This window comes from Argopecten irradians, chromosome 7 (assembly GCF_041381155.1).
Source record: "Argopecten irradians isolate NY chromosome 7, Ai_NY, whole genome shotgun sequence".
Classification (NCBI taxonomy): Eukaryota; Metazoa; Mollusca; class Bivalvia; order Pectinida; family Pectinidae; genus Argopecten; species Argopecten irradians.
The window spans coordinates 38333030-38345023 of record NC_091140.1 but is presented as its reverse complement, the minus strand read 5'-3'; the positions used below and the strand labels follow the sequence as shown (position 1 = coordinate 38345023).

At 34.5% G+C, this 11994-nt stretch overlaps 1 protein-coding gene across 2 annotated transcripts; it reads right to left on the bottom strand.

Moving 5' to 3' along the window:
- On the bottom strand, positions 1-11994 carry LOC138328361 (Fanconi anemia group B protein-like). Of its 2 annotated transcripts, none has more exons than XM_069275135.1 (6): positions 10964-11994; positions 7202-7441; positions 5710-5835; positions 4865-5444; positions 3856-4099; positions 1-645 (listed from the first exon to the last, which is right to left on the bottom strand). In XM_069275135.1, exons 1-6 carry the CDS (start codon positions 11921-11923, stop codon positions 246-248), a joined length of 2550 nt encoding a protein of 849 aa, XP_069131236.1. In that variant the 5' UTR covers positions 11924-11994; the 3' UTR covers positions 1-245. The 2 variants fall into 2 exon arrangements, with proteins under 2 accessions (XP_069131236.1, XP_069131237.1); XM_069275136.1 differs by having other exon boundaries at positions 11809-11920.

Genomic DNA, 11994 nt, shown 5'->3' with positions numbered 1-11994 from the left:
TAAAACTCAATTTTACTTTATTCTGATATTCATGCATAATTAAGACATTAACATAAATTTCTAGACATGTACACTTTATTTATACATGCAAATCAAATTTACCCATAGGTATATAGTTGGAAGGGGCTTAACTCATTCATCCCTGAAGACACATTTGGACTCTTCTAAAACTGAAGCTGGAGCAGTTCATTATAGAATTTCAGGGGTGAAGAACTTAAACAAAGGTAAATCATTCTATTCTTGGATTATAGACGAGCTAAGTCTATCATTGATATATCTGTGTTTAACTGCAATTCTTCCAGTTGCTTCCTAAATTGTTCTGTATCGTCCACAACGACAAGTTCTGAATCACTAGAATGTAAAAGGTCTCGCTTTCTTTTGGCAAAGTTTGCTCTAATTCTCTCAACATCTACTTGTCCATCAGCCCTTTTTTCATGCTCTGTCTGCATTTCCTGGATTGATGAATGATTTCCCTTGTTAAAGTCCTTCATCGAAGAAGTTAGAAACCTTAACTCCTTCTCCAGGTTGCTGACTGCGTGCTTCAGCGACTTCGACATGACCTGTTGATTGTCTGGAAGAATCAACACGTTGTCAGGGAAACTGGAATACAGATGGTGAAGGGTCAAGGCCATCTGCTCAGCATCCCTAGGGAAGACAAATACAGGTTTAATGTAAGTAGAGTCGAAAAAATAGAACTTAATTATCACCATAAATGAAATGCCATTGATCAAACTATATTTTCTGTAGTTTAATACCTGGTGTAGTATTGGTACTGTCAAATTATGTAAAACAAAGGGAAATAACTCTGACAGATCACAAATAAGTGTTATCTTTAAAAACATTTGCAAAGGAATTTACATAAGTCCTTTTATCACTTTGTGATAACAGAAAAGTAATATAGGTCATCCTGACCCTTCGGGTCAGATGACCTAAAAACATAATTAGTAATTTTTGGTGTAAGAATAATTTTTTTTTACAAGTTCTTGGTTCTGATATTTGCATATCAATTGTAGAACTGGAAAAAGCCTCCAGATTATTTTCATCCCTTCTGCCTGACTATGGAATATCTAAGAGCAAATTTAGACATGAAGTGATTAACGATGTCTTGTTCATATATGATGATTCTACATACTTAGGAAAGTCAAATTCGAGACAAGGCAAGTTAAGATCTTTTAAGAGTTAGATAAAGCTAGAGGATGCAAATTTGGTCTTAAGAGATATCATTTATTTCTAATTAAAGATTGAATTAAATGTTTTTCTTTAGTTTTAAGATATTGCACCCATATCAGATATTGGTAAAAACGGCATAATGTCACATTATCTTTGGTACAGTTACAAGATATAAGCCATGCCTGATAACGCTATGACACTGACATAGTAGCTATATAGAACAAATCTATGGAAGTCAAAACAGCGGTAAGGTTAATGCATGGAGAATTTTTGTAATACAGCAGAATCTCTCCAGTCGGATAATTTATGAGTGACTGTTCTACAGAAGTGCACAGATGCTCTAGACATGCAATAAAATGAAGGAGGGAATACACTGAGACAGACTAATTAGATAGACATTATTACACTGGGAGGTAGCTAAATTATTGTGTGGGGGACTGTTCAGTCATCTTAACACCGACAGGGAGCGACCGGTACATGTATAAATCAACGGCTATTTATCACTAAAATTGTCTACCATTTTCATTATCGTGATGCTACGATACAGTTCCCATGTACCATTATATAATCATCATCTTTGTGAAATATTTGTCTCTTTAAAGTGTGCCAGATAATATCTGACATGGAAATGCTATCTATTCTCTGGTGAAACTATCAGGTTAATATTGATCGATAGCCCTTATCTGTCCTAAAAACGCCGTCAATTTGCTTCTGATTGACTCTCATTGATAACATAAATTTTATAACGGTCGCTACCACACACTAAAAAACACATTTAACTCGCAGAAAATGAACATTTCAGATTTTTGATTTTTTTCCCCCACAATATATTCAGCATTCCAAATGATGTTGTCACTGATGGTCTCAACATATAAGCAGTTATTTTCATGGGTGAAAAGTTTTACAATTTTCTTTTCAAAAAGCTAAATTTAAAGCTTATATGCATACATGTTACAAGTCTTAAAGATGCTCCACCGCCGACAGAGCATAAATGATATCCATCATTTGAACAATAACCTATTTTTATAATCATGATAAACATGTATATCATTAACACAAAAATACATATAAAATAATTTATCTTGCTTGTGGTGGAGCAATGCACAATAATCAGTACTTCACTCCATATAGGGCATAGTGTCGTGGATTTTTTTAGGGATGCAATTAATTATTTTTAATATTATAAAGGAAAATAAGAAGTTCAAACTTTCCAATGATGGTAATTATGTAAAGTAAGTAACTTTGGTCAATTAAGAAAATTATTTCATGTAATTTGTCTGGTCCTATTTTTGATAAGAGAAAAAATACCATTCGTCAGCAGTGGAGCATCTTCAATGATAAAACTATCAGAATATATTTATCACTGACATTGATATAGAAGGGTTTCAATATGAGTTGGTGCTCAGTACTTTTTGCCATTTTAATTTGTGTCGTATTGCTAAAATAAGACTACCAGGTAAATGACATTAACAAGCATATATATACTGTTTATAAATAAAATAATAATAATAAAAAAAAATAATGATTGTATCTGCTTTTCTATATCCTATTTAGAAATTTATTAAAAATCCCTCAATAAGATGTTATAAATTCACAAAATATTAATGTCATTTTTTAATAATCAAATTTAGTTTCGTGTCTGTCTTTTTGAAATTAATAACAAAAATGTTATCCCTTAGAAATGTAAATAGTTACACATAATTTGATACACGACTGCAATAAAAATAACAATGACAAAATCTGATAACAGTGTATAAAAGTCATGCACATCCTGTATGTCAGATAACACAGATCTGCTGTTATACATACAAATGTATCTTAACAATATGGATATTATCAAGAACATGTATGATGGTTTCCTAAGTAGTTAAGTCTACAACACTCGCAAAAACTAGGGCACGTAAAATATGTGTATATCAATCTCATGATCACTAAAATAATGCTAAAGCACTTGACGTTTGTTTCTGTATCAGCCAGATTATAGTGACGGGTCTACAGACATGTAGATAATATATACCTCAGTATCAGAACTCCTGTATACCTGCCAGTGCATCAGTAAACTAAATACAATCTACTTCTAAAGATTTAGCTAAGTAAGTACACATTGTTTGGCTGATATTCATTTAGATTGCTATCACAATCTCAGAGAAATTGTCGTACAAAGAAGCAATTTTAGAAAATTGACATTCCTTAGAATGTCCCGTGACATTCCCAAAAATCTCCCTTCTACCAACTTCCTCCACAATGACCTCTTACTCCCCTGCCATTCTCAGAAAACTCCCTTCCACCAACTTCCTCCAGAATGACCCCTTCTCTCATAACCTCCCAAATATACCCTTCCCATCTGACATCCTCCAGTAAGCATCCTCCCTTTGACATTAGCCAGATACCTCCCCCAATAACAACCTGCTAAAGCTCCTTCCCAAATACTAGTTATTTTAGAAACTGTTAGTCTCTCCCGTTTACAGAGGTGAAATGTGGGGACCGCAATGCACCCTGGGAGAGATTGAGAAACAGCAAGTTGGGAGTAATCGGTCAAGAAATATGAATAATCCATTCACATCTGAACTGTTTAAGTATGAGGAAAAGAAGAGTGTAAGGTTTGTGTTTGGTGTGAATAAGTGAAATTTCATTACATTTTCCTTATTCCAATAATTTTAAATTGCGTAGGTGCAGATTACTTACCTTGCGGAGAGAGTAAATCTGGCTGATTGACCATCCCCTGCAGCAGTGTCAGACATCGTGATGCGTACGAGGTCAAGGGAGGTCACATCAGACATGTGACACTTGTACACCGGTCTGTATGTGAATTTCGCTCTTTCCTCCAACCATTCCTTCAGACGTTCTGGACCAACAGGAGGTGTCCCATCCAGCTTCAGACAAACTTCTAGTTGTGTGAGTGACAAGGCTAACAAATCTCTGAAGGATTCTTAAAAGGAAATATCACATAAAAAGTTGAAGTTGAAGGTACTTAACATGAAAACAATTTATTAAAAGATGCTAAACCGACGACAGAGCATAAATGATATTCATCATTTGAACATTATTTGGTGTTTAATCGTGTATGTATATGTCTAATTAACACAAAAAATAACATAAAATAATTGATTTCCCCTTTGGTGCATGCACAATCATTACTTTATTCCATATAAGATATAGTGCCACAGAATTTTTTTTGGGATGCAATTAATTATTTTTCATATTTTTCAACTTGAAGTAAAATTAGAAGCTCAAAATTTTCAATGGTAGTAATGGTGAAAAGTAAGTAACTTTTGTAACTGAAGAAAAATACTAAATCGTCAACTCCTGTTTTTGATAGTGATAAATACCATTTGTCAGCGGTGGAGCATCTTTAAGCTTTTGTAATTATAACATTGTTTTACAATATGAAATGACTAATTCATTTCAATTGGCACTAGTCTGGCTGTAAAATTACTAGTCATGGGCATCGGACTAGTGCTTAAAGTCGCAGACTGTTATATTCTGTCAACGGTAACGCATCTTAAACCTGGCTACCTGAGTTTGATAAATAGATTGATAGGTTGTTTCATAGTGGTAAGCCTAGTTACATGTAGCTTGAAAACTACCCCTAGGAATCTTATCCTTGTCTATCTGTGTATAGTCCCATGCACACCCCAATTTCTGAAAATATAGAGGAAAAGTGTGCATTATACACAAGAATCTACATCAATACCTTTAGCAGTTGTCTCCCCCTTCAGACTATATCTGTTATGAAGCACGTCCTCGACAGCGAGACATATGATCCCACAATCCTGACGGCCAGTGGTGGGCTCTCCATCATCATCATCATCTGTCCATTGTAAAAGTACACGGCAACCAATCATTCTAGATCTCCCAAACTTTGGCAGTGTCGCAACACATGCTGGGAAGTGTTTTGTAAGGGGAGATAACTCTTCATCATGACGTGATTCTGAAAACCGCCTCTTTTTATGTGAGTTATTGACCACGGTCACTTCTTCATTGGCATTTCCTGGTTTTTGGTTAGTTCTAAGTTTAATTGTTTCACCACAGAATTGTTTTGAGAAACAGGTAATGCACCCAGTGTATGATTTCTCTCCATTTTCTGGTACAAGTACAACTTGAAATGACATTGTTTTATTGGCCGAACACTCCACACCCACAACCCAATGTCCTTCTACAACTCTCTGCCATATCTCGTGAACGACGGCCGAGTTATGTCTGATTTCGACTTTAGGAGCTCTTCCAGCGAGAGACTGTCCTTCTCTTTTGTTCAGCATAGTTATCAGGGTAGGCTGAAATAAAAAAGATCAAACTGACAGTAACAAAGACAACTTGAAAGACTGTTTGTGTATGCAAATTAACATCAGAGTAAATATAGAAACTTTTTTTAGGTCAAAATAAAAACTTTAGGTCAAAATAAAAGCATTTCCTGTCCTTCTTTCAACACTTCAAAATTCTGCCTATATTTTTTTTTTAAATGGATTTTGAACTTAAAAAAAAAATTTAAAAAAATCTAAATACACAACAGTCACAACAATACATAAATTATGTACTCACATCATTACTAGCATGACAGAGTGATCTCCCTTGTAGATTTCCTTGGAGAGTCTGCCATGTAGACGAAATGAAACTTTCTTTACAGGTTACCTCCCTTCTCTTCTCATCCAAATTTACTAAATCATTCTGTAATAAAATCCATGCTGTGTTGAACAAACTATAACCAATATATGGTGGAAATTTACTCTAGAGCAACATAAATGTAACCAAATTTCAATAATACAATTTATGGAATTTGATGTATACTAATAACTTTGTACCTAATATTAATTTTTAGGTTTAACATACTTATGATGTAATTTGGTACATAAAGTTGGCCTTTCCGTTTTCAGAAATCTGAATTGTCAAACTCTGCATCTGCAGGAAATTTGAAATTGAAATGTTAAATTGAAAACAAGAGGCCAATAGGGTCTTAACGACTATCTGACTTAATTATATATATGATATGTATGATACAGCTGTCACAGTAATCATGTACCAAAAAATAAGTACACTTGGTTGCCCATATCAGGATCACATCAGCCGAGTTTTAGCTAAATTTTACCGGTAGAACTTGAAGTTCAAAATGTGTTTTTATGATGGCGGCCATCTTGGACTTTGAATTGATCCAAAAAATAACAACACTTGCATTTAATTGATCATGTCAGGATCATTTCTGGCAAGTTTCAACTAAATGCCACCTGTGGAACTTGAGAAAAAATTTTGTGGATAGCTACAGCCAAGGACATATATATGAGAAGGATAAGTCACACTGGGTTTTGGGGAAATACAAGGCAGGAGCTTTTGTGTTTGTGCACTGACGGTGATGTTGGGCGACAACTTATTTTCCTTTAATATCCGCTGGCGCAGCCTTTGATGTAGCTTGCTGATGTGAGGGTTACCATCTTACAAGTATTTGTTGAGAGAAAACGGTTTTTATTCCCAGTTCATAGGCGTCTCGCATGGTGTTAAACAGTGTATAGAGACAGTGACGAATCCTTTTTACTTATAAATCCTAGGCTACACACGTATGGCACATGGCGGAATATAACAGAAAAAATAATAATGAAGTACACATGACATGAATATCAATTTTTATAAATGATTTACCTGTACATGTCCTAAATTCCTTTTTCACTATAATCAACATTACCGGTACATTTTGAGATTCTAATAAAAGGCACTGGGTAATTTTAGAAATCTCTGAATCACACATTATATTAGGTATCAAATTGTTTCATAGTTTTTAAGAAAAGATTCGCTTAGAGATATTGTGCTATACATTACACAACTTTTCAGAGATAGCTGTATACAACTTAAGTGCACCCCCTGAAATAGGGTTATAGAACACCAATATTTTGTAATGTATCTATCAGATTAGACAACACAACACAGTAACTGCAGCTGCATTCTAAATAGAATGTTAGGATATTCCACAATCAAGGGGAAACAACTCAAGAATTTAATAAGAATTATAAACAAACAGCAATAGAATTCTCTCTACATTACCTACCGTAAGCCTGGTTCGTAGGGCATGTATAGCAGCTGATGTACTGTCTCTGTGTTTCTCGACTGCATGTGTGTTGGCTGGTTCTTCCCCTCGTAAACGATCAATATGGACCGAGAAAGTATCGGTCAGTAACCACCCACTGCTTGTAGTAAAGTCCTTCTTCAGCATTAACAGTTGTGGACGACCAAGTCCCACAAAGTCATCACAATGACAACTCTGTACCTCCTTCCAGGTGTTAATAACCTACAAAATAAACATACACATGTACCACTATCCTGTCATTCCACATTACAGAGTTATCTGCCCTTGCAGTTGGTTATACATGTACCACTATGCTGTCTTTCAACATTACAGAGTTATCTGCCCTTGCAGTTTGGTATAAATTATGACGTACATGTGTCATTACTTAATTTTGTAAGTAAACGTATACATTCACATTGTTATCTCTGAAAATAAGGTGCTATACACACTAACTTGTCACAATGCAAACCTATGCACACAAGGGGCAGATAACTTTGTAATACATTCAAATTTTGCATGGAAATACAACAATTTATGATAATATATATTACAGTTTACCAGGGCTCGAATTTTACATTTTTTTTGTCAATTGCTAAAAACAGCAAGTGCCCTAAATTTGTACTTTCTAAAATATATTCTTACTTTAATTACATATCCTTATTCAAATTACAGTTTTGTTATATATGCATATACCTATTATATCAAATTATTTAATTTTGCATGATGATGTGAAGTGTATACAGTATAAACATAATTCATTATATATGATATAAACAGTTTGTGACATATGATTAATTGTTTTCGTTGCTATAGTCATTTGGACTAGTTAACCCCAAAATTTTACTAGTCCGACTGTTAGTGAACGCAAATTCTCACAAAATCATTGCATTTAGACAGAAATAATCGCATACAGAATGCACTCAAAATGCGCTGAAAGATAAAATTGACCATCGCTCTTGTAAAGATAGTATATCTATTGATTTTAATTGGGTGGGGAGCCACTAGTCCAGTTGGACTAGTTCATTACAACTGGTACTAGTCCAGCCATAAAATTACTGGTCGTGGGCTAGTCATCGGACTAGTGCTTAAAGTCGCAGACTGTATAAACTTTATTTATTTTACATCGATTGAGAAACTGTCGATGACTTGGATGTAGGTGCGCAAGAGGTCTAAATGTGGGAGGAAAATAGTACCTGGAGAAAAACCCACGTGATCGGGCAGGTAACCCCTGATCATGACCTTTTCACATCCATGCTGGGGATCGAACCCCGGCCAGCTAGGGAAAGGCGGGCGGCTTAACCATCACACCACCTGACCACCCATATAATTCATTAAAAACATAATTCCTTCTACACACATTATAAACATCTTATAAGAACATTTACAGGGAATGAAAATCACTAGTTTATAACCATGGATTCATAAAATGTTATAAACGTGTTTACTGTAGATACATAATCCATATCAACAATATTATAGTAAGAACTGGGCCCCCATGATATTTCCCATTGAAACAATTTTTTCATAATTATTAAGCCATTTTTAGAGTTGTCCCTGATAAAAACCACTTGCTAAAATAAGCAAGTGCATGTTTTTTTTCACTTGCTATTCTTGTATATCTACTTGCAAAAAGGAAGTAAAACAGTCTGAAATTCGAGCCCTGTTTATCTGCTAGTCTGGCCACCAGATCCTAAGTTGTTGACTTTCTCAGCAGAGTTATTTACTAAATTATCTCCCCTTAGTTTGACACTAGAATCAGATATGTAGTAGAGACAAAAATAATCAAGCCAAAAATATGTGATTTTTTCAATATTCTAGAGACTGGTGACCTGTCTATATATCTGCTTGAATAAATTACTTTTTTATTAACACTGTAATCATTATATTTAATTTTAATATCATATGGATCTGCAATCTTCATTGTATTTAAATCATAAGAAAATTGATAAAATACTTGATTTATCTGATCCTGAAGATGTTGGATCTTTGTACTTAATTCATTACAAAGTAATTACTAATTAACCTCTGTGGCATATCCAAGGAGCTAATAACTTGAATATATTTGATTATAAGTTATAGCCAGCTGGCCAAGCTTTTCAGAGGGACAAACAGACTTCCACACAGATGGGGCCAAATACAAAAATATACTTGTTTCCTGTAACGCCCTTTAAAGGTACATGAACCTAAATAAACCATGTGAATTTGAGTAAAATACATATTTAAGAGGTTTCAGATACCTTACGAAGTAATATATATCACTTATTGTGCAAATGTGTCAAATAAAATAATTATAATGGAAATTCCATCTTTTCTGTATTTTGAACTGGCCCGGTCGAATTTTGTAACGATAGTATAGTAGTGTTGAACTTTAGTGACCTCCCACAATGCACTGCATATGTAAACAAAATGGTGGGTCAAAAATGTGAGAGAAGCGAACACAAACGAATTCCGATAGAAAAACAGTGTAAGTCAAGAGTGAGTAACGGGCGCAAATTGGAAAGTAGGTAAATATAAATGGATCACTGAAATGCATGAGACGGGAGCAACTCCCCACTTTATACTTGCGTGATGTACATATGTGCAATAAGTCAGGAACCTCCCTTCGCGGTGCCCTGTCGAATGAAAAGTCTCTCGTTTGACTTTTAGACTTAGTCATTCTTACAGCTAAATAAAAAATTGTTTTGTATAACAATATATAATGGCTTAAACTTCATTTGTCAACCATCGGTAAATTAGAAAAATAAATCCTTAAAATGTGGAAGTTGAACTAATATTCCCCTTGTCATGTCAGCAAGTTTGCTTGTTCCATTTATAACCTCGCTTACAGAACAGTTTTTCCGTTTGTGTTCCAGAAAAAATAAATACGACGGTCTATTTTTATCTTTTTTATGAGGCTTACGGTATTCTCCACGTTTTCCACTGTCGTCTTTTAGATAACCGAATCCATCTTTACATAAAATATTCACTAATAAACATCCTGGAAAACCGATATCTAAATCATTACAGAACACATTATTTAAGGTTCCATGTCCCTTTAAAAATGAATGGTGATTGGTAGGTAGTGATAGTATCTTTCTTTTTTGAAATAAATTGTTTTCTTTTTGTCCCAGTTTCTTGCAGTGAAAAGCTGAAATATACTTTTCCAACCTTGTATAAACCATGGATTTGATTCCTAGGAGATTTTTGGTGTCTTACATTGCAGAATTTACTCCAAAATTCTTATTTTGTGCAAAACCAAAACAATTAATGTTGTCATTTGTTTGCTTCAAGGCAAAACTGATAAAAGGTGTTTGAAAAGGCACGGATTATATAGGGTCGGTTGGGTTACCGGAAACACAACTTTTTTTTGTTTTCTGTGTGGCCTGAATAGACAGACCAGTCAGACCCCAATCAATTTTTTTCGATTATTTCCGGTGTAAATGTGTTTTTTAATATAGCCTAACCATAGGGGTTTTTATGGTATACTAATGGAACCAAAATAATCCATACCAAATAAAATATATATATATATAATATATATATATGATAAATTTAAAGAAAAATCCTTACGGACGAAATCTATAAGAAATAAAAACAATAACGACTGACTAGTGAGCGCTTTCGTATATATATATATATATATATAGTCTGAAGAGCTCCCTTGAATGGGGCGAAAGCGCTCACTAGTCAGTCGTTATTGTTTTTATTTATTATATATATATATATGTAAAGATAACAGTAGCTACAACACATTATTGCATTTACCTGTTTCTCATTTGTATCTACTAGAAAAACATTGTCATTTGAATGGACAGCAACCAAGGTCTTTGTCAATCCAAAGGGAGAGAATATATGGGTTTCAGCATCACGAGAAATTTGAACATCATCATCTATAGGAATAGCAAACATCAGCTGGCCATCTTTAAAATGCAAGATGTATCCCTCATCTGTGAAGGCATAGAGTGTTGTCCCTATATTGATTTCTGCAATGTCATTTGCTATTTCTGTAACATCGTCTGCTAAATTGGAAGACAATTTTACATCTACAAAATGTATTCTTCTGATGTTGGTGAATTCTTCTGGGTAAAAATGTCTGATGGGATGTTCTGTATACCTTAGAGGCAGGTAAGACACAGAATACGCCTTGGGATGATTCCCTTTGTGACTTACAACAAAAATATATTTTCCACAGGAAAAATGTGAACCTAAAATTGAATTAGGTTTGAAGTTAAGAGGTAAAGTTGTAGGGCTTGATTGACAGGGACTGTCGTTATCTGCAACACAAATGAAATGTTGGTCATCCTTCATCCAACTTATAACTGGCCCATCTATAATTGTCAATGACACACACTTGTCATCACAGAGAGTTTTGATATCGGACTGGTCGACATTTTGTAAAGGGATCAACGTCCCTGCTGTCAGGTTCAGTCCTATGAGAAACAATTGATTATTCACAAGATCGCAAGCAGACGAGACTTGTAAAACAATGATAGGTAACAGAAAACCTGTCTTTATTTCTAGACAGGTTCTTGTTTGTAAAATTTTCACAGATGTAGATGCCTGTTTTTCATTCAACTCTAAAATAACATCACTTTCGTTTTCCCATTCACCTTTGCCGTCTGACAGTGATAAAATTCTGGCCTCGATTGACGTCTTTTTAGTTTTAGCTATTTCTTTCACAGAAAATTGTATTAATTTTCCTCCAAATGCGAGCAAATGATCCATGAAATCTTCAAACTGTCGATTGTTTGTTTACATTGGCATGTGCACACACACGGCGACGGCCATATTTCTTT